The sequence below is a fragment of the Thunnus thynnus genome, chromosome 9, assembly GCF_963924715.1.
Source record: "Thunnus thynnus chromosome 9, fThuThy2.1, whole genome shotgun sequence".
Taxonomy (NCBI): domain Eukaryota; kingdom Metazoa; phylum Chordata; class Actinopteri; order Scombriformes; family Scombridae; genus Thunnus; species Thunnus thynnus.
In genome coordinates, this window is record NC_089525.1 from 22447317 (window position 1) to 22472380 (window position 25064).

Below are 25064 nucleotides of genomic sequence, written 5' to 3' on the forward strand. Positions count from 1 at the left end.
TCTACCGTTCAACAAGGCAGTAAAAGCTTTCCATAGACATGGAGTGGGCCCGCGCATGGCTTCTGATCACTATGTTCTTTTGTGATCTGCCTCAGAGTAAATCTAATAAAAAGGATTTTTAGGCTGGTAAACAGAGATTTAAGTTTCTTATTTCCTTGGCTTAAATATGCTATAGACACAGTAAAACCAATGGCATAACACATGAGTGTAGCAAGAAAATTGTTCCTTAATGGTACAAAGAAAAGACAGGAGAAGATTTGAAATGAAATGATTCATGAGTCTGAAGTCTGAAATAAAGAGTCTACAGACATGCTAGCAGCACTGTAAGGCTGTAGCTAAATGCTACAAATGATCTCCTGAAATGTCAGGGGATCAAAGTTATTACAGTTCATCCTCTAGGGACAACGAATGTGTGTACCAAATTCCATGATAATGCATCAAATAGTTGTCGAGATACAGTACTTCAATAAAAGAATCAAAAAGTCAACTTCATGGTGGCACTAGAGGAAAAGTCTAATGATCATTGATTACATGACACAGTCATTACAATGCATTATCTGGGAATCATGAATGTCTATGTTGTTTTTACCAAATTTTGTGCCAATCCATCAAGCTTAAGTGAAAACTTTGACCTGACGGTGGCACTAGAGGGAAAGTCAGAGGATCACCAGATTTGTTAGAATTTATCCTCTAGGTACCTTCAATAACTGTAGTATATTTCATCACAATGCATCTGATAGTTGTTGAGATATTTCACTCTGGCCCACAAATGTCAACCTCACAGTGACGTTACAGGACTAGTCAGCAGTACATCAAAGTCAGTAAGATTCATCCTCTGGGGATCATGAATGTCTGCACAAAATTTCTTAAGGATCCATGTGATAGTTGATAGATATTTCAGTCTAGACCAAAGTGGTGGACTAACTGACCAACCAACATTGCCATCCATCGAGCCATGCCACTAACATGGCTAAAAATTGTATCTGTTCCTCTAATTCAACTCAGTACATCTGTAGGAGTGTTAGCACTTTCAATGTCTTAAAGTGTAAAGGGAAGTCTCCTTCACTGTTACACAATCTTGTTGAAAACCTTATTAAGGTAAATGTGATGATCAATTAAACAAGAGAAGCAAGGTGCGCACAGAGTAAACAATTGCATCCCTAGTCCTTAAATAGTTCCCGAGGGTTTTTGCAAGAGACATTTATTTCCTGGCCTCAGTCAATTAATTGGCATCTCCTTGAATAATTCACTTTTCGGTGAAATGACAAAGTTGATATAATTCAAAATTTGTGCATATTGACATCTAAATATATACAATACATGAAGACTATTCAGTCCACTTACACAATAGCAGGCAGCCTCAGTCAAGTGCATAATTAGTTGAATTAGATTAAATAACCAATTACGAGTCTAACAAAGTAAATAAGCCTGCAGGGATTCCACCAAATGCTTGAGAATAGAATTAGAGTGGAATTAGTTTATTGACAGGCTGAATGACAGTGTGGTCAGGCAAACAACTCTATTTTTGTCACAAGGAGAGAGTTCTAGTTGCCATCAAGGGATATAATAGACAAGTGAAGACTGACTGTTTAAAACAAATAAATAAATTAACATTATTAAGGCTCAGAATTGCAATATAATGTATTTATATATATATGTCTTTCGGTAGTCGCACTGCCTACAGTAAAGACTTTCTCCTGTTGCCAGTTTAACCTCTATAATGCACAAAATGCAAGGGGCGTAGGTTTGTTAGCAGCCGTTCTCACCGCCGTTCAAGCAACTACGGTACATTTAGAAATCTCCAGACTTCAGTAGGTGGTGATTTCTGATTGTCTGGTAACACGAGACTAGGTATATTACAAAGAGACATACCTTTACTGGCATTCTCCACATGCTCCAGCTCATCTGGAAACCTCAGAATCTCTGGATAAGTCTCTTCACACTTCTCAGCCAGGAAATGAAGAAGTGTTGTATTCTGACTGATGGATTTAGTGTCTCGAAGCTAAAAAGAAGAAGAAGAAAAAGAGAAAAAAAAGATTTATCCCAATGTTTACACTTATTTACTTGTCAAATGTACCACACAGAGGTTTAAGCACCTTTTCTACAGTTCTCTTGGCTCAGCAAAACTGTCTCAGCGTGTTATTTAAATTTCTAAATTATCTGTATTACCCAAAGTTTTCAAAAATCCAACCAGTTTGGTCATGATCACAAAGCTCAGTGAAGATACAAAAACAGTGAGACTTCTTAGAATAACTGAATGAAAGAGCAAATTCAATTGCTTTTTTCTGTATGCATGTATTCAGAACAGCAGATATTCCATTTAAATGTTGTACAAGTACTGGCTTTCTACGTGCACTTACTGTTCAGTGTGTCTGCTGAGGTTTTATTCAACCCCAAAAGTATCCAGTTTGACCTACAACACTTCTCTCAAGGCTGATGTTACACTTGCAACAGAGGAAATAAATTCCTAACAAGTTGAAAGTATCGCCTGAATTCCAGAGTCATCTGTCATATGGCCGAGAAATACAATGTCACATAATGTCCTGATAGAAGATGGCCATGACAGTAATAAAAATGCTTTACTTTAATGTTTAGTTTAAATGTGAGACGTTTAAAATATGGTAAGCATGGCTTATCTGACTACCTTGTTTTCAGCACACAACTAAATCTCCTCAACAAGCCTACATGATGGCAACATCCATGGTTTCATAGAAATTGAAGAAGCAAGTATACAGTCTATCTTTCAGTGGTACAAGGCCCACAGGATGATATAAAACTTAATGTAATATGTAGCTGTCAACAGTTTAATCAACAGCCAATATCCAATTTCAAATGAGGGACTGACAGAAGCACAGGAGGAGATAAAAGAAAGATGTATTATGATGAGTGTATCATATTTCTGCACCTAATTACAGATGGCACACATGCACAGCATATATGTACACACATTAAATGACACCACACACATGAGAATAAAACAACAGAGAACACTGTGGTAGGAAAGTTTGAGTGAAAGTACTGTACTGTGTTTGTGAATCATGTGTGTGTGTCTATGTTCATACAGATGCCAGAGTCTCCACATCAGTGCATAGGAAACTTGTTCCATATTCATTCCCTACCGTGATTGCCATGCTGTTCGAAAGGCACGCTGGGAAAGCTAATTAGCACAATCCACCTCTGTGCACTCATACTGATAATATCCGCACCACAAACAGCATGCAGTTGGACATGCCCACACATGTGCACATTCAGGCACACGTGTACACGCTCACACACATGCATACACACACACACACACACACACACACACACACACACACACACACACACACACACACACACAAACACGGAACAAGGCAATGGTGAGTTGAAACAATTAGTAAGTGGCATACCCTCAACACACAAACACGGAAACACACACTTATTTTCATTAGATGAGGATCAGCCAGTTTCTTACGTTTGGTAATCACAGTTTAATTTCATGGATTTTAATTTGTTTATTGTTATACCCTGAACTGTCATTACCTCACAAAGAAAGTGCCTCTTTGGGATACTGATCTCATCTGCTTACTAATATTAGTAATATGTAATATTGGTAAGATAGGTAAACTGGGAGAGGTATAAAAAGTAATTTAAGGATTTGTGAATCTTAACAACAGTACCCTAACTGAAACAATCATTTTAAATAAAGTAGTGCGGTAGGTGGGTATTGTGCATAGCCTCACTTGGACTAATTTGGTGACTATACAGGGGAGAAGAATGGGCATACTGTGGGGTTTTATTAAGTTCAGTGGGTGTAAGTGGAGAAACAGTGTGGTTTCAGGTAATAAGGCAGTCATTAAAATTATCTGATGAAACTGAAAGTATATTAGCATTGTGAGGTGAATATCATTGACATAATAAGACTGGACCGAGTCCACTGAGCATGCATATTCACTGAGTCATAAATAGACCTCTCTGCCTGCTCTACCCAATGCTGTATTTGTAATGTAATATGTACAACTCTGATGAAATAATTTGTACAGTATAATCAGATTGAAATTTTTTCAGTTTTTATTTAAATGTAAATGTTAAGGCTAGGACCTTTGAATATTTCAAACAACTAGTGATAATTGGACTCACAAAAATGCCACTTACAGAGCAATTACTTGTAGTTTAACCATTTATTTATCTTTATTTTATCTTATTTTTTGGGACTCATAATAAGCAACTTATTTCATTTTTCTCTCCACTTTGTATTACTGGCAGCACTGCCTGATCTGTCCTTTTTGGAGGAAGACCTAGTTTACTGTAGGCTGTTTGCAAACAGTGTGATTTCATAGCAGAAAACATAACGTTGGGATGTGTGGGGACATAAAACCCATAAACCACCAGGTTACACTGATCTGTTCTTTTCTTTTTATTATTTCAGGAATTTTATGGTCAAAAGACCCTAAAGTAGATTAATTAGTTGGGACACAAGTTTTACTGATGGGTTTTATTGGCTTAACATGAAGAGTTTAAAAGTTTTGAATATAGTTTTAAATGCTTTAAAAACAACCGGGACACTGTCTTGAACTTGAGATCATGGGGATGACAACATCAGACATTGGGATTTGTAATAAACACACAGATATTAAACATTATAATTCCATGTAAACATATATAATATATATTTATGTTGATTGAGACACTTAATATGGTCAATGCAAATTCAGGGCAAACAGAGAGTAGAGCGCGCACATCCAAAAAACTTCTATGAATGCTGGATTAGTCAGACAAAAGACCTGCAAACTGTACTGATAGCTCCAAGCAAATTTAATAAAACAAAACAATGTTTCAATCTGACATCAGACACGGTAAAATATGCCAGAATATGTTGAAATATATGTTGAAATAAAAAGAGCTGTTGTTGGTAGTGGTAACACATTCTGCTGAGGGCCTCTGTAAGGGCAGGGGGAATCCTACTTAAAGCCCAAGGTGCTGATGCAATTTTCTCACAAATTTTACATCAGGCAGGTTCAAGGTATCGTGAGAAATGTGCCAGGGGATGTGGAGTATCTGTGCACAGGTTGTAGTTAGATGGCCTGTGTCAAAATCCAGAACCATTTTAATCCTAGTCCATCCCATGACCTGGCCATTTCAAAGTTTGTGCTAAGAGCCAAAGGTAAAAGGGCCTTTTTACCAGAGCTCCTAAGCTTTGGAATACTCTCATTGAAGAGCTTGGGCTAGCTGAAGTTTTACCTCAAATCTTTTTTAAAGAGCTTCTATAAAATGCCTTTTTATAGCTGGCATTTCACACTAGCTGCTTTTTAATGGTGCAACTGGATAGTGTGTGTAAATTCTCCTCCTTCAAACTAATCTGTTCATTTGAAGTTGATGAAAAAACAATGCTTCATAACTGTGTTGCTGAAAGCAAATTCTGAACAAGGATATCATTCAATCTTTCATAATATAAAATGCCTGGAGGTAGCATTACTCCAAATCCCTCACTAGTTAGTACAATATATTCCAATACATTGAGCATTTAGAGTGGCATGGTATATTACAAGCCGGAAAGCTTCCAGTTAAATATCTACATTGAAAATAAATAAATAACACAATAATTAACGAATAACAGAAGAAGTGGCGATGGGAATATAAAACCCTCACACTAACAGAAGGATTGTCGGTGCTTGATTTCTCAATTTAACTTCAGCAGACAGAGCTGCAGCACAGGAAAAATTCATTGTGTACTTGCACATACGATCTTATATTACAATGTCTAAGAAGAAGAAAAAATAGCTCTTGTTGAAAAATATAAATGCACAAAAGGCCACTGCTGGGGATTAGTTCTGTGAATGCATGGATGTGAAGTCACCTTATGCCCAATACAAACATGTGCTGGACATGGATTGTGTAATAGCACAGGTAATTGAAACAGTAATTTCAGCCATGGAAAATTTTATATTTTAAAAGCAGGAGACAAGGCCACACTGATGTTGGGTAGATGACTCTCTGTTACTGTTCCATGTCAAGTTCCTAATATGTAGTCTGTTCTGTTCAACTTAAATTTAACACAAACCATCGCCATGTGGTCTTTAATTATTAAGCAGAGCCTGAAAGTGTTATTCCCTCAGTTTGACAGGGATAAAACCCAAGAGAAACAATATTTGTTTGTTTTTGAGTTATACAGCAGATGGTTTTACCCACCTACCAAATATGTTACATTATGGCAACACTCTCCTCTATATTCTTAATTAGCATACTTATTCTGATGATCTGTGTTGTCTAACAGTACAGGTATGCTTTGAAAAAATACAGCAAAAACGTTTCATTACACATAACCTCATGTCATCTGAAACATGAGAAATAATAATTACCTATTTAATTTAAAGCCGATAGTTACCATTATGTAATCTGTTCATCTTTCTCACTATACTACAGTGACATGAAATACACATTTCACCACTGGCCATGTAAAGCCAGAGTGGCTATTCGGCTTGTTGAATATATGTGACCAGGCTGTCTCCCAGGAGATTTGTGTGTCCTTGGCAGTACGATGGGCAAAAGTGGGGGGCTGAAGGTGGAAGGCTTAGGTGGGTCAGTCTGTGCCCTTCCCTTGTTGCTCATTCCCATCATCAACCGCCTCCTCCCTGATGAGCCCATTAGGTACCCTAGACCTGCCACCCAGGGGGCCATTTACTTGATTGACTAAAGTGAGAAAGCAGACTTTTTTCTTGTCCATCAATAATGGCCCAATCAGCCCCCTGAGGCGTTATCAGGCTCTACACTGACACTCCACACTGATTCAGTCAGTTTGCAGGAATACCAAAGGCACACTGGATTCACCATACTAAAACCCTTTTCACACACTGAACCTGCAACATTGCTTGCTTCAAATATGCGTGTAAGGCAGGGGCTTTTGGCATTCACACTTAGGTCTCCCATATGGGAAATCCCATGTCAAGTATTTTTACATGACTGATTCATTTGACATGATCACTTAGGAAAGATCAGGTTTTCTTTTTTCCTTCTCATAACAGTTGCAGACAGAACAACATAGAGTGGGAAAATAATGATATAGAAAAAGAAAGATGTTATAAATTCTCACACAAAGTGGCTAATAGGCACATTTTGCAACTTATTTTGGTGGTTTATCCAAACAGCTTGATCGCCAACTGTAGGCAGTGTTGAGCGGTTGCTTGCCCCTGATTCAGCACCCCCCACTAGTTCACTGTAGGCCAGCCAATAAATATTCATCAGTGTTATCGTCTAGATAAGACATAGAATGTGGATGCCTATGCTACACAGATCCACAGTGCCAAAATTGCTTTAGATTAAACAAAAAATGGACAGGAAAACAGTGAATTTTTGGATGTCAATAAAAATGACAACTAAATGTGAAAATTATAGATCAATAGTATGTAAGTATTTACAGTATAAACTCTACACAAATAAATATAATTACACTCCCATTAAAGGGGAGTTTAATCCTTACCGCTGTCGCCAAGTGCTTGATCATGGGGGAATTGTTGGGTCTCTGTAAATTAAAGAGTACAGTCTAGACCTGCTCTATGTGAAACGTGCCCTGAGATGACTTTTGTTGTGATTTGGTGTTATATAAATAAAAATTGATTGATTGATATTGCAGAAAATCATCCTCTGGTTAATATGGCCAATCCTGAAACCACATCAGTATATCACTATACACCAGTTTCAAGACTTGGGCCTAAAAAAGTGTAGTAGTAAATGCAGTAATAAAAACCCAGTACATTGCACTGCAGCTATACGTCTAACTAAAACTAAAAAAAATGTACCACATTTCCTACCACAACTTCATACTTTTACACTGAAGTAGCTCTTTCTCTGGTTTAGGTACCATTTTAAATCAAGCATAAACCCCTATTTTCAGCGTGATGTGACTTACCCTAACTTTGTCTACAGTACTAACACTCTATCTCCCAGCTTAGTTTAAGGAATATGGACTCAGAACACAGCACAGTGTAGGACTGCCTCGTCTCACTGTCTGTCTGATCTAAGTTTCAGTGTGCGTGTACAGTAACTGAACAGGTCTGCTTGTGCCTAGTATATAGTAGCTATGTGTGCATGTTTGCCAGTCCTCTCTTTCACACCTTTGCATGGTGTGATTTTACCTGGCAATGAACACAGATGCTGCCTCTGCTGGTTCAAGTTTCTCTGTGCTTAACATTTTATCATGTTGTTGTTTATTTTATTTAAACTCCTTTGAGGTATGCTTGCAGTAGCCCTTAATAAATGAAATATGATATAGTTGTGACAGTTGTGTATCTTTACATCTGGGATAACAATTTTTATGATTTAAAAAAAAAAAACATTTGATGAGGGCAGAACAGGTGCAAATTTCCTCCATAAACAAAACATGGACCAGTGTTGCATGTTAAGCTCCTCACTCTACCCGTTTCCTGTTTCTCTGCACTTAAGGCAAAAAAATAAAAACAGTGAAAGCAGCTTTTGTATTCTGAATTTGTGCTGCAGTCAAGCTAGTTTATAATATTACTCACGTTTACAATCTAAAATGAAATCCAGTCAATGTCAGTTTATGTTTCAGACATTTTTACAACCTGTTGTTCATCTGTGTTGTGTGTGTGGCGTGGTGGTGAGTTACCTTGCAGAGGAAGTTGACGTTGAAACCAAATGTCTGGGCATTCCTTGAGCCAGCATTCATGTAATTGCCAACCAGCAACACCAGCTCTAGCAGCTTGCTAAAACCGTCACTCTTCTTCACCTCCTCACAGGCGAATGTCACATTCATGATGTCTGGCCGGATGTTATTCACCTGCTCCTCAAACGTCAGCTTGAACAGGATGCCGTTGAGACGTGGTCGTAGGAGCTTTACTGAACTCATCTGAGGACAAGAAGAAAGAAATACATAAATAAAATAAAACAAACAACAAAAGAGATATAATGTAAGTAGTTGGTATTTTATCTCAATAAATGATTAAGGCCCCAACAATAAACACTATAGTTATGTTCAGTTTATAAGGTCAATTATGTTTTCAAAGAAAACATGATCAGCTTATTAAAGTCTCATCAGCTCTCCTGAGATTTCTACCCAACATGCCAACCGTCAACCATTGGTAACAAATTTCAAAAGAACCACCCACATTCAATAGTGCAGGAAAAGGCATGATGGCTTCTTTAGAATATTCAGTAATAGAAAATGCTACTTTTTCTTTTGTTTCTTTAATCCACATACTTCTTGAGAGGCATAAACATTTGCGATGCGAAAGTGACAATCTGAACTTTAGTGCAACGTGCCACCACACTCAACCCAATATTTGTGTGATCCGCCCTGAAAAACATACGTATTAAGGAAAGAGCCACATTTTGCTGATTACAATCAAGTGCAACGATGACTTCTGCTCCTCACAATCTCAAGAGATATATGAAAAAATGTGAGTTGTAACAATACCTTTTCATAAAGAGAGCAAACACAGACATATACGAAATCCTATAAAGTTTCATCACCTTGACTTCACTGCTGCGACTAGTTTTAATGAATAGAAAATCAACTGCCCTGTTCAGCAAATTGGAATATCCTGTTCCCTGCATCACTCCTGACTTTCATGTGGATAAAGAAATCTCCCATTAAACAGATTTGTCATAAATAATATAACAGCTCCAATCAATACTCATAGGCTTGTTTGGGAGAGGAGTCACTGAGGCTAGAAAAAAAAAAAAAAAAGAAGAAGAAGAAAATGAGAGTAAACATAGCTACAAAAATGGGAGGGAATTAAAACAAATAGGCTTTTGGCTTTAAGATATGTGGCAAAGCAGCAACCACAGACAAATTCTACAGATTGCTGCATAATCCAGTGCTTGAAGGCAACCTTCAGATCCAGCCCAAAATGTTTCATTACTGCTCAAATTTATTCATGTGTATGGGCAAGTTGTCTGTCAACCAACCCCCCCACGCCCACACTAACATTCCCACCCACTTCAATTCCTTGCACACATGCATACGCATACACATAAGCGCACACACACTTCTCCCCTCTCCTTCATTTGAATTGATTTGTATACAATAAGGAGGAATCATAATGAAAGTGAGCACGTTGGTGACAGATCTAGCAGAGAAAAGCTCGAACATGGCTTATTTCCCCAGAGAATTAAATAGCTCTGCAATGAGGAGCTACTTCATCAGTGGGGAGGTATATGATCACAGCATTGGTGAGATCATGAGGGAAACCGTCACCTCGTGCTTCATTACATCTCCTAAAAGACATAAGCAAAAAAGCCTTCGATGAGTAAAAAAAGTAACTAGGAGATGGGAGCACATCTGCAATCCTTTGGGTCTAATTGAACATTTCTTCTGTGGAACAGTTTAATGTACCTCTATGATCTTGTTGCAAAGTTTAAAGATAGCACTTCCTTTTGCAGTTGTCTAAAGTGCTGGGTATTCACTTGGTAAATGGATGGTAACATCAGCACAATATGTAATTTTCTGCTGCTGGGGGTCTCTCAATCAAAACAATAACAAAAGACAGAGTTTGATGATGTCGTGAAGAAGCGTTGGATCATGGGAGTTGTTGTCTTCACTGTTAAATAGCCGCCACTGCCGTCATTCTCCCGGTTAGGATTCATTCTGTGTTTATCGTTCAGGAGGTTTTTACCGAGAGCCAAATTATCCACGGAGGTCATCTCCTCTCCAAAACAAACAGACTCAGTGATTAAAACAGGTAAAAACCCTAAATAAAGCAGATCCATGTTAAAAATCAGTGTTTTTTCCACGCTGTTTGGTGGATACAGGATGTCTGGAGGGGCTGCGAGCCGAGTTGCCGCTAAAGTTTGCTCAGCTTGTTTCTAAGAGCTCCGCTTGTTTTTAGGTTATGATTCCTTCAGTGTTCATTGTTCAAGAGGTTTTTCTGGGATTAGTTTTTACTGAATTATCCGGAGAAATCTCCTCCTCTCCAAAACAAACCAGTAAAAACACTGAATAAAGCAGTTTCACGTTAAAAACGAGTGTTTCTCTGATGCTGTTCAGCGGACACAGGACGTCCGGAGACTCCGGTTGACGAGTCACAAGAAACTCATGTTTCTTCTCATCATTAAGTCAAACAAGAAATTACAGACTGGGCCTTACCTACTTACTTACAGCTGTAATTACTTTCTAATTATTACATATGCCTCTCAAAATATAGAATAATTTCTGGAGACTATACACCAAGTTTACAATTTGTTATCCAAAGCGTTATTCATCCTATCACTGCAAAAGACAGAACTTTAGCTGGTCACTCTAAATCAATTAGAGGATCGGGATACATCACGAAGCTGGTTGACTAGAGCTGCATGTTTTTCAAAGAACCTCATCACAGACAAGATTCATCACCTTAGGGTATGATTTTATCATGAGACAACATTGACAGTTGATGTCAAAATATGGCATTCACTGAGTTTTTGATGCTGAATCCTAATGAAAAATGATTGAACTGTTTTTTTCTGGAGTCAAAAGTGCTGTTTTATATAAACATTGTTGTTTGGAAGTTGGGTTACCAAGTTTTTACTTTTTTATTAAATATGCCCTTTATATTGTTATATGTTTTAATTAAACATTACTGCAACACTCTCTAAATAATACATTTCTTAATTCCCTGGCTCTAATAAAACTGGTGTATGAAACAATAATAGAGGAAGACAAAAGTGTGTTAGTGCAACGTGTATGCGTGTGCCTGTGTGTCTGTGTGAGGTATAGGGAGACAGAAAGAGTGAGTAATAAAGGAAGAATTCAATTTCTCAAGTGTGTATGCTTGCAAGTGTTTGACTATAGCAGACTGGGAGTATGATTGTGCACACTGTGTGCTCTCTTGGGGCGATCTAGTAGGCACCAGGAAATTATACTCACCACAATGCCAAACTGCTCCGACTCCACCAGCTCTTCATATTCACCCTTTAGTTCCGCTAGCGAATTCAGCTCTTTCTGCTCTGGCAGGTTCTTTATCAGGTTCTACAAATGGGAAAGCACACACAAACAAACACAAGCACACACAGAGAGACTGTTAATGCAAATCTCATTTTCTGTCCATGTCAGAATAAAAATCATCTCAAAGACAAGGATGGCACAGCACCTTACACAGTAGGAGGAGAAAACAATCCATACAAGCAAAGTGTGAAACTGCTGTGAAGTAACTGTTTGCAAACTAGGTAAGTTTGCAAAACAGTTACTTCTTCTACTTCTTCTTATAGACATGCAGTGTATTCATACAGACAGTATAAACAATAATCTAGTACTTGAACTGCCCTTGAATGCACTTTTCTAGAGTCACAGAGAAACATGCGCTCACATGTCAGGCTTGTGATACATTTGTGAAATAATGCAGATTATATGGGAAACTGATACTGTCAAAGCATTTTCATCCTATATATTTATTTTTATTTCAGGCTATATTTAAGTCAGGATGTATAGATTCTTGGTAGTCTGGTAGAAGGATGAATAGATAAGGTCACATAATCACTGCTCACTGTTGGCCGCTTTACTGTGACAGTAGTGGCCCTTAGCCAATTACCGCACATGTCAAGAAAGTTCAGATAACTGACCTTCTACTGAATAATCCACATCACCTGGCAATAGTCTAAAAAAAATACACGCAATGGTGTGGCACTAATTTGCTACTTTTCTGTTAAAGTGCACTTGTAGAAGCAGAAAAAAAGATGATGCTGCTGGTGGTGAGGTTGAAGATTAAGATGGAGATGAGGAAGATAATGGGAGGGGCTGTGTAATCTGTAAATGTTAATTGTTTGTGTGAAGGTCAGCCAAGTTAATAAAATTGACCACAGCGACTTCTTCCCCTCTTTTTCTCTGTGGAGGAAGAGGTGCCCTTTTCCAGGTTTTCACAATGCTTCCTTCCTCATTAGTTCCCCAAATTTATTCAGTGGGAGCAGACTGGTGCAGGGTCATGTGGCCAGCTGGGAACCCAGACAGGGAAAAACAGAGAGCAGACACTGCTACTGGGCCACAGGCCTGGCTGACCACTCTATAGACCTCAGCAGCCATCGCAGGCACCGCGGCCAGAAACTACTGCCCACTAATGATGACATCTCTGTCCTTCCCTCAGGGAATTCAACAGTATAAAAAGAAGGCTATAATGCAGGGTTGGCATTCCTGTTTGGGAGTGAGCCATTATATCAAATGTTGCTTGCTTTTGCTCAAGCCCCAATTAGGGTCTGCAGAAAGCAATGGTGCCTTGATAATGAAGGCTTTTGATCACAACAGCAGAAGCGGAAAGGATTGTTGATGATATACAAAAAAACAAAAAAACAAAAACAAACAATCAAACAAACAAAAAACCCATATTTGTATAACTGGAATTAAGTTAGAATTACAATGGAGATAAATGATGATATGGTGCATGTTTGTTTCTTTACCCTTTTATTTTAGAGGAATGGATATATGATGGACAGCATAGAGCGAATGTTGCTAATTATACACACATGACTTTTGATACAGAAACTCCTCCTGATGCTGTTTCATATACCTGAGTACAGTTAAAAGTTACTTATCACTAAAATGCACGTGCAACTGCTCCTGAAAACCTTGACAGACTTGATAATAATTTCCTTTAATGTAGTCTGTAAGTTTTAAAATTTGTAATATTAACTAAACAAAATCTATAAAATATACAGATTGATTCTATTCAGACTAAAGTGTCTGTAAATGTTGTAATAAAACTCTGAACAAAAATGCTCATATATGAGGGAGAGTGCAATACGTTGAATATGAAATTATTCTCTTGAACTCTAAGCACAGTTTGCTGTGAGATTAGTAGCAAAGTTCTCTTCAATAATGTATCATTGGCTCTGAATGGGACGGAATCAACACAGCAGCAAACCATTCATCCACAAAATGAATTATTGGTAATGCTGTGGAAAATACGATGATTTAGGCTTTTCTTCTCTGGCATTGCTGAACAATTAGGGTTATGTTTTCACCCTTACAGTATATAAATGAAGGACAGGAGACCTTGGCAGAGTCCATGTTGGTGAATGCATTTTAGCCCATTTTTTCATGTTTCCTTATCAAAATGAAGATGTGTCACTGTTAGTGACTTAAACATGCAGAAATTCATGGCAAGATAAACACACACACACACACATACACACACAGAACTACGACCATTTGTTGGATTTGCCATTTCCAAAGTGGAGACTTTGATTTGTAATTATATTAGGAGTGGATTTACCATTCTGACAGGGGTGAAATTATTTGAAAACATTTCAAAATGCTACAGTTGAATACATCTGTAAAACACAGAAAGAAAGCAAGGTAATGGAAAATCGAATCCACCTTGTGCTTGTCATTTCATTTGTCTGTCATCTTGTTAATTATTAGACACCCCATAGAGCACAATTGACACAAAGGCAGCACCATATGTGTAGCAATGTGGGAGACTGGGTGATGATGGTGGGCCAGACTCTGCACCACAGGCCACCAGACACACACAGCAGTCTGGGAGAGATTACTGGAAGTTTGCTAGCAACACTACACATTCATTTACCGCCTTGGGCGAAGATGAAGGCACTACATATCAGCACATATGCCAAGATACAGCAATCCACTAACAAAACGGCAAACAGCAACAGAAAAATTCAGATGTTGCTTAGTATCTCCTTGTCAAAAATAAAAACAGATTGGAGGCTGAATGTGTGAAAAAAAGTTAATATATTCAATATGTGGTAAATAAATACTCAATGTTTTTTGGTAAATGTTCACATTTTATGGAAAATTGTTGTTGATATGAGTGACAAATTGCTCTGCCACTATGTTTTGTTGTGGATAAAATGTTGTGATAAAGTACAGGCAACAAGCAACTTCAACAAGCCAAAGCTAGGAACATAAATTAAGTTAACCAACAGAAAATATGCCCCAAATTTTAATGACTTAATGTGTCGACAGAATGGCCATATATTGCACTGCGGTCTTGCCAAAGTCCAAGTCCAAATGTGCAACCAATGCACATGGATTCCTTCCAGCAGCACCCCAGTTTTTTTTTCTTGTTTACTCAGAAATGCTCTCAACATTCATACAACACTTATGACCTTCGTTTCTGGATTTAATATTCCTGTGCTGACACAGCACCACAGTTCAAAAGTTTCTCACAGTTCCACTAGTGTATATTTTTACACATAGTTTTAAGTGGCTCTCAAAACCTGCCTTTTGAAAATCCCTTTGTGTGACCATAAGAATATATGTTCTGGTTGTCAATCAAACATGTGCTCAGTTTGACAAATCAGAATCAATTCATCTGTGTCAGGGACACCACTACTCCAATATCACATGCACTAGCACAATTTCTTTCCACCAGTGTGTAAAACGTGGATCAACTAGACTAACCATAATTTTAATGTGAACAGAATTGTTTTTGGTTGTTATTCTATTCCGAAACAGATTAGGATGTCATTGCAAACAATACTCAATCATTTTAGTATAGAATTGCTGTCAGCAGGTCAGCTCAAGGTCTCTGATGGAGCTTCACAGCACTGGTACTGGTGTCTTCCCCTCAAATTAACTAGGTATTGTACATTTTTTGGTGCATAAATACAATAAATAAATAAATGAATAAACTGTGGTGAATATTTGTAAAATAAATGCCTCTACTGCCAGAGTGTGAAAGGTCTGTACTTGAGGAATGGAAGTGTATATGAGGGTAAAGGAGAGTGTAAAAGTAATGAGATACAGGTTACGGTTCACTAAACATTTGTAGAGGATGACAGTATCTGTAGGGCTTTCACTTCCATACTTTGATCTCTGCTGCTGTCAACCAGCTTCCAGTGAATCAAGTTCACAGTTTCACAGCATCCGTGAACCCATGCCAAGCTAATATACTTTAAAGGGGGGTATTAGGCATGTATTAAGCGTAAACTTAAACATGCACATACAGTTCATCATGCTGGTAAAAACACCAGGTGCTGATGTAGTGCAATATAAACATGTCCAAACACATTGGTATTAAGGATTCTATGACAGTGTGCATGATTCCACATATGGGATCAGGGAGATATTCTGGATATCAATAATGTGTGAAGCAGGACATGCAACATCTACAATAACTACTTTACGACCCCTACCTTGTGAAATATAGTTAGAGCAGAGAGAAGCACATTCCCAACAGTAATGTCAAAATGATAAGATAACCAAGAAGCCTCTAGATATAGTCTGAGACACGTCAATCGATAACGCTCTTCTCAGAGCAATAAAGACTTTATTAAACTGAGTTAAATAAAGGAGAAAAGAGTGAGAATCCTGATGTCTAAAAGATAATCTGAGTAAACTGTGTTCAGCTCTACTATACCTATGGGAGGTCTACAACAAGGACAGAAGAAGAGTCATGTCTGCCATGCGCTTGGCAGATGTGATTTTCTCCTTTTAATTGATTTTCTCCTCAACTCTGGGAGACAGAGAAACATGTGGTATTCTGCCCATGCTTTGTGATGAAGAGCAACATGGGACTGCCATCTTCCTGCCGTGACACCTCAGCAGGCATCTTACCTGGCTCATGGCAAATCAGTGAAGACTTCAGTTTAAATCAATAACAAAATAATAGACAGACAAGAAGACTTTTCAACATTCTACAAGCTTTACTTCTCAAACTAAAGCTTGACAGTTCCAAAAAAGACATTATGTGCAATTTCAAAAGTTTTTTTTTTTTTTTTCTCTTTTCCCCAAACTAAGCTTAAGGTCAAACAAGAAGTAACTTTCCACAATAGTTTGTGGGTGTAGACAGCATCTATCTCAAACAAAAGGTTACTACCACAGAACTGGAAACTTAAAAAGTGGAACAAAGGCTATCAAGCTGTGTTTTTGTTTACAAAATGGGAACAGGTTTGACAGATAACGCTCAGCAAAATGGGAGTACAGTGCCTTCAAAATTGAATATTTTTAGTTCTAAATGTTTATATTTTACAAAAAACATTTCAAAAATAGCATTATTTGAAAATATACGTACAACATTAACACTAAAATTTTATCTTACGAACATTGATCAATATATGTTGTCATTTTCAACAACTGATGTTGGAAGAGTAACTTACTAGAGAAAACATCTTGTCTCACAGGTAAATATGTCAAACAATGAACATCAGTCACACAGGCTGCTGTACAGTAGTATTACCAAATCTACACCCCGCCAAACCACACAAACACCTCAAATCTCACGACGAGCAAAGCTACAGTGACATACTGACAGGCAACAAACAGAGTGTGACAGATTCTAAAATCGCATTAAACTAAATGAGAAATGCAGTCTGAGAGAAAGACACAAACACACTAAGAGATAGGGGGAAAAAAAGGTTGAGAGAGAGGGAGAGAGGGTGAGGGATTAATTTGAGGGTTGGGGCTGGAAAACCTGACAGACTTACTGTGACATTAAATGTGTCTTTTAGAAGGAAATATGGAGGGTTTTTTTTTTTAAATGTGCACACCTGAGCACTCGCATTCACCATGGGAGGTGTGAAGCAGGATTAAGGGGGAAATTAACAAGGAGAATAGACGGTTCACATGGAGAAAGAAAACAGATAAACAGAGAGATATGATTTGGTAAAGAAAGAGACAGGAACAGAGAAGAGAGGTAGAAAATACAAACAAATAAAAACAGGGACAACAAGTGATAAACAAAATCTGTCTGAAAGCTTATTCCACTCTCACCTAAATCTGTTGTGAGCCCTCAGGGCTTACATATGAACTGAAAGGGGGTATGCTTTCCATTGTGAATACACATATGGCTCTTTAATGTATGATCATCTATGATAAAATAGTTTTTTATCTAATACATGAAGACAAGCTATATAGAGAACATCTGCTAAAAAATAACCCTGTCACATTTGAAAGAAGGGGAGGAACTTTACTACACCGCAATGAAAATTTCTCTCTCATTTGTGAATATTCTTCTTTTACAATGTCTAAGACAGTCATGCTAATACAGTGCTGGTATATGATGAGACTGTCAATCAAACAAGAAGGGAGCTAGCATGCAAAACAGTAATAGAAATTAATTTGTTTGTGGAGTCTGCTGTCTGAGAGCGTCTCTGTGAGTGATGTGCCATCTGTCACTGAAACAAAGAATTGGAGAGTGAAAACAGAAAACTAAATTTCACTCGGTTAAGAAAATACAGCACCCAGTGTGCCTGAGGAGAAGCTGCATGGACTCCACCTAATCAAAATTTAACTGTTGTGCTGTATTGTGCATGAACTTGCCTGCGTGTATGCATTTGTAGTTTGAGTGCATGTGTGTATGAATGTGTGCTTTTAATCATTATTCAACCTGAGGACAGAGTACCTGGCCTGGACCCTGTGGCTGGAGATCAGCAGCATGGTGATGATCAGTGGAAAGTACATGCAGAACCTTGGGTCCTGGCCATCAATTTCTGAAGCACATTTGATATTGCACCAAGCCAAGCCTCGTCTCTCTCCTTCCCCCGCCTTTACTTTGTTTATTCAATACTTCTCCTCCTTTTCTTTCTTATTTTTCCAGTCCCACCAAATCAGCATAATGTATTTCACATTCCATTGTTAAATTAGCATTTGATGCAGAAGAGAGTTATGTGCTGTGTGCCAAAATAAGCCACAATTAAGCCCAAGGGGGACTCCGTTTCTCCTGCTTAAGCTCTAATCCAACAGGCCCAATGCACAGCCATACTTATCGCCTTGCCCCACATGTGCACTTTTACACCATGCAAATGATGCCCAACAATGTGCCAGGCTGCTACAATCACCTGTTGTTACAGCAGGGAACAAAGGCTGGCATGGGCACTGCCAGACCCTGCAGCCAATGGGCTACCACGTGTAATGATGGGCCCATGCATATGAATGAGCATCGTGGTGATCTGGGTGATTGACAAGAGAAATAAACAATAATAACAAGCAAGGCTAGGACGAAAGACTCCTGTGAGACCTGGTGGAAAGGTTGTTGCCATGGCGAGGTGAAGGGTGCAAAGCCGAGAGCTGACAAGGCTGGTGTTTACTGTGAGACAGCTATTGTGTATTACTATTCTATGTGACACACTGTAATTTGTAGCAATTCAAAGGACAGGTATATACATACACCTGAAAATAATGGAGGATAATATCCATTTACACATTTCTTGACAAACCACACTGTATAGAGCTTCTTTATCACACAAACTGAACAACCAATTGGGCAGATTGTTGTCAAGATGCATGCGAAAGGTATGATGTGTATATTATGGCCATTAGTAATTTGTAACTGCATTTTTGCCAGGTTCTTTAGCTCTATTCCCTTATATAGGACAAATCGAGGTGGAAGTGAAAATATCCATTAAATCAACACAAGTGTTCACAGAGCAGGAGGTGATGCTGTAAAATAACATGTGGGCAGGGAGGTGAGGCTCTTCTGTTTCCAAGTACACTGGCTTGTCAGTTTATTAGGTACATCTAGACAAAAACTAAGACCTGCGATACATCCGACCTTCATAATGTTCAGTTTTTATTTAATCTGTTTTAGAGAGGTGTTAATTTATTTTCTAATATTTAGTCTTACCCTATTTCATATAATTGGGATGGACAAATATTAGAAACATGTCTCGGTATAACTCAATATAGTTCAAGAGCACCACAAACTACGTATACTATATTTCAATAGTTTTATTAAAGTGTACCTAATAAACTGACAAGTGTATATCACTGTTTACTTTGTGAGGCAGCTGGATCTGCAAGATCATGACATCATGTGAGAGTCCATCTTGTCAGGCTTCAAGTTATGCAGTGTGTTCGAATCGTTTGGACCAATCAGCATCCTATGATCTCGCGAATCTAGTTGCCTCGCAAGGTGAGACGGTGATAGATGGTGATAGACAGATGGTCCATCCAATCACCTGCCAAGTATTTTTTGAAAGTGTCTGCCTATTTCTAAACAGTTTCCAAAGATGACTTCTCAGATGGTTCTGTGTAACAAACCATCTGGCACATCAAGTTATATCACTGCTTCACTTATATTGAAATAAGAAATGCAATGGTCAGTATGATTAATTATATTTTATATTTTGTGTTGGCCTGACTGTCAGTACATCATAACATGTGCTTCATGTGACACTGCTTCTAGTTCAAGTATATTACTTGAGCAGCTTTGTATCAATTTGACATGGATTTTCATGCTGAATCAGGATGTGTAAAAACCGGTGTATTACATGTAACATTTTGCTGTTCATTCTAAATCATAGAATGAATACAAATGTTTCCCACTGTTTAATTTAAAGCCCTGGTGTGTCAACCAATGAGCACTAAAAATGACAAACAAACATTTACTCATTAAGATATGCTGAGTTTAAATACAAAAGATGCTGGACACTTCTCTGCGCTTCTTTGATAGTCATACTTGTGCATTTGCACACAACATAGGGCAATACTAATTACAAATGAATAGCGGCGGTGCAGTGTTAGTCATTAGCCTTTCCTTTTGAAAAGGAGATGGGGTAATATAAAATACATTGGCAGACATTAAACATTAAGAAGCCACTCTGATATTCCGCAAAACAAGCCCCCAGGGCCATATCATCCGCTGACGAGAGTTAGCTCACCACACACACCAAAAACTGGGCGTGCTTAAACATTTAGTGATGACTCCCTCATTTCAAGCAGCTAGATCACATGGTATGTTCTGGGTAGGGTTTGGAGAAAAAAGCTGCTCTGCAGTAGTCTAAAATTCTGTTCTTACTGTTCATTTGAAATAAATTCTCAATGTCTGTGTGTATCTTTGTCTATCTATATGAATTCACTGCTCTTCTCTCTGTCTCTGTTCAGCTATATGGAAACGGTTTGGGCAGCCTTTGGCCTGTGGGCCAGACTTTTTATGATGATGATGACTGATTGATAATTCTTTTTATCATGTTTTTGTAAAGCTCATTTATACATTTGAATTACGCAGATCACTCGTCATATATTCACAACATACTGTTTAACTTCTTACCCAAGGAACAAACACATTTTGAACACTAGAGAGTGCATTTTTCAGTTACAATAACTGACTGGTTAATAGTTTAAATATTCCTGTGCCCATACCTACACTCAGTTACATGATATTATTTCTGTCTCACAATATATTTGGGATTAAAGACAAGTGCTTGTTTTAAATAGGTAAGCTAAGTGCATTGGAAAACCTTGTTCCCAAAAAGCTCTACATAAGAAAATCCCGACAAGCCCGAAGGCATGAACCTGACATGGGTAATTACACCCCTTTGCAGCTGAAGTCTGAATATAAAAAAAAATCACTGCATACATTTTGATATAACTTTAAAACTTCAGTGGCTAAATCACTGAATATGGCCCTTTGTGATTATGCATTAGCTCCAATCCACTGAGGTCAATGGAGTGATGACTTTTGATGTGACATGGATAAATTAGAAATGGACCATAATTGGACATCACAGGGACTTTGCAACCGCTCAACTATATATAGTACATGAGGAACCATGGCCTGCTTTTTCATGATGGAGGTAGAAAAGCTGATTAGACCTTAAAAAGCTTCCATTTGCCTAAGAGTCATTAGAGGAGGTTATGCATGTATATTTAGGGTTTATAAACCGTAATCACAAAGAACAATTTCCTAAGATGTGCCAATTAAACAACACAAGAAACACAACTAAGTCCTGCAGAAATATTGTAGAAGAAAATAGTGGCAAGGCAAAAGAAAATGCTTGGACTACAGAGAGTGTACCACACTTGTTAAGCATCTAAATTCCTGGAAACCAATACCACCAGTTAATCCCTCCTACTGTAAGTAAGAAATCTTCCAAAACGACACCTTTAGATACAGTTCTTGCCAGAGATTGAAGACCGTGTGTAATACAACATTAACAACTTTGTAAGACACTGGATCTTATTTAACAAATTTCCAGGGACACTGCCACAACAGAGAAGGGTTTCCATCAATACTTCATTGTTAAGATGGACCACCTTATTTTTCCAGAGTTTTCAGCTACCTTGAAGAGGAAATTCCAACATAATATTTTGCACAGTCTCACTGATGGAAGTATTTTGGTATAAACTGTTACTTCAGTTTTGCATCTAGATACACTAATTTACTATGACCATGTATTTAAAATACTTTAGTGCATAAATAACTGATGATAAATCATTAATGACTATGAATGAACACTACATAAGTAAGCAGAGATAACTCAAAAATAATTTTTGCTCTCCCAATGGAACGTTATGAGGATGAATGACACAAAAATCAATATGTGATGATATAGAAACATGCTTCAAATTATTTATATAACTTTCTACTTGCAGTGTATGTCACTGTTAGTGATCATTTCATTTGTCCATCTTTTTTTTTTCTTTTAGGGTTTATTTTCCAGTCTGCATTCATTTTTTATACATACATTAACACTCAAAACAGCACAACAGCTCAACTTAAAGTTGTTTTGTTTTGCGGTCTGAAAAAAAGGTGTAGGCTGAAGCTACAGTTTATAATGCTGACCCTTCAAACACACATTATGTTTAATAGTGAAAGGTAATTTCAAACAAAAACAAGACAATTAAAACAAACGACACAACACAATCAAAACAATACAAATCAATAACTTGTGCCCTGTGCTTCTTTCTATGCCAGTCTTTCTTTCTGATCCTCCATTTCATATTTGTTTAATGTTATTTTTAAACGATTGTTTTAATGTACCATAGGTTTTACATGTTTTCAGTTCCTCACTGCAGCTGTTCCATAAATTAACTCCTTTGACTGTAATACAATATTTTACATCAGTCCTCACTAATTGTTTTTTGAACATACAATTCTTCTCATGTCATGTTCTTTTCCACTGTATCCAAAAGTTGTTCCAAATTATTACCACAACAAAATAAATTTGTATCATCTGCAAATGATATAGTTTTTAATATTTTAGAAACCTCAAATACATTATTTATGTACAACATAACCAACAATGGTCCCAACACTGAGCCCTGAGTAACCCCACAAGTAACCTCCAGTAGTTAGAGAGTGCTATCCCTCTAATTTCATACCTTTGTAATTTTTTCAATAATAAGTCATGGTCAACTGTATCAAATGCTTTTTTTGAGATCCAGGAATATACCGACTACATATTCTTTATTTTCTATTGCAGTTGATATTTCCTCCTTAAATTCCATGAGTGCAAATGAAGTTGTCCTTTTAAATTCAATTCAATTCAATTCAATTTTATTAATATAGTGCCAAATCACAACAAAAGTCATCTCAGGGCATTTTTCACATAGAGCAGGTCTAGACCATACTCTTTAATTTACAGAGAGAGAGAGACCCAACAATTCCCCCATGAGCAAGCACTTGGCGACAGCGGTAAGGAAAAACTCCCCTTTAACGGGAAGAAACCTCAAGCAGAACCCGGCTCTAGCTAAATCCATTAATCCAAACCCATATTGCTGTTCACACAGTACATTATGTTTTGTGATAAAGTCTTCTAATCTTTTATAGAATATTGTTTTTCCAGTATTTTAAAGAACTGTGAAAATAAAGAAACGGGTCTGTAATTAGAGAGTACATGTCTGTCTCCAGTCCTATATATAGGTATGGCTCTTGCTGTTTTCATTTGCTTGGAAATACACCAGTTTGTAGAGACTGATTACAAATATGTGTAAGAGGTTTCACCACACACTCAATCTTCGCAGCTTTTGTGGTAAATTGTACTTTTTACACTATTGTGCTTCTGAGGTAATACTGCGTATGAAATTACAACTGAACATAAAACATTCACAGAGACAAAAAATGAGCATTGCTTGACATTAAAAAAAAACTGTTTTGTAGGCTGCATTTAAAAATCAAGAGGAAGTATTGCAATCATAATGTAACAAAAAAAAAATACACAGCAACACAATAAATATGAATAAGCAAACATTCTAAAATTATACCCTTAGCCCATTACATCATAGTAACCATGCCAGCCAACTATTATTAACAACCTCCAGCATGTGTACCAGTTGATTGCTCCATAAACTATTCAAGTTTACAAGAGCTTATTAATAATCTGGGCATTGTTTGGCCTCATTGTGTTCCATTGGCAAGACCTGTAAGGGCATGGGACCAAATACCATCATTATGCCAGTTAAGCCTTCTCCCTGGGGCAAAGAGGCTGTGAGGGACTTTTGGAGAAATTAAAACACCAAAGGAGAGCTAACTTAAGTCAATGATGGCAAGGTCACAGGCATAGCCATGTCATGATTTAAACAATGAGAGTGACGTAGACCATGCACTTAGCATGGGTGCTACTGAAAAGCACCAGGGGGGCTGGAGGTTGTATAGTGCCAAACTAAACCCAAACACAATACAACCAGGCCCCTGAAGCCCAGTGTACACGTGCCTGACACTTTCCCACACAAATAAGGTCTACAGGACCCTTCCCTCACTGCTTCTGTTGTCAGCCAACAATAGCAATGAATAGCTTTGTCAGGTTGTCAGCCCTTTAAACGCAGACCTTTGCCAAGCTTTCTGAGGCTCAATCTGTTTTCACTGAGCCAACGTTCATTATTGTCTTTCATTGTCCTCTTCATTTCATTGTTATACAGGGTATGGTAGCAGGGTAGCTATAATGTCTCTTTGAATTTGATGAAGCTGACCTGATATACAAAAATGACCTCTGTCCACCAGCACTATGAATATTGTAGGAAAATAAGATAGGGGGAGAAAGAGAGAGAGAGAGATTACATGCAAATGTCTGTGTGTTTGCACATGTGCATGAACCTTACACACATTTATTGGTTGGATGATAAATGACACAATTGTGCAGGGACTAGAAGACAGAGGGGATAACTGACACGGTCTATCCATTTGCATGTACTGTACGTATGTTTGTATGCCGGGCGCATGGAGATGAAAATAAGTGTGGAATTGCAAGGATTCATATGGAGCCTGGATGAATGGTGAGAGCCAGGACTGTCTGCAAGCATTCAGGGATGTGTACATCATCTCTGAGGCGTTGATGGGCCCTAATGCAGAATAAGGAGAGCCAATCAACTCCTATCTATCCACTCTGCCAGGGTGACACATTGTGGGGGTACTTCAAGGCCAGCACACTGCCACATTCTGCTGACAAATCATTACATTAGACATGTCGACGGAGAAGGA

General features: G+C 37.9%; 1 protein-coding gene across 7 annotated transcripts in view; it reads right to left on the reverse strand.

The window, feature by feature from the left end:
- Positions 1-25064, reverse strand: part of diaph2 (diaphanous-related formin 2) — a 381473-nt gene that overhangs the window by 141245 nt on the left and 215164 nt on the right. For all 7 annotated transcript variants that reach the window (XM_067599729.1, XM_067599728.1, XM_067599726.1 and 4 more), the window contains 3 exons: positions 11843-11944; positions 8606-8845; positions 1873-2002 (listed from right to left, as the gene is read on the reverse strand). In XM_067599729.1, coding sequence (XP_067455830.1) covers positions 1873-2002; positions 8606-8845; positions 11843-11944 — 472 coding nt within the window. The remainder of the gene's footprint in view (positions 1-1872; positions 2003-8605; positions 8846-11842; positions 11945-25064) is intronic.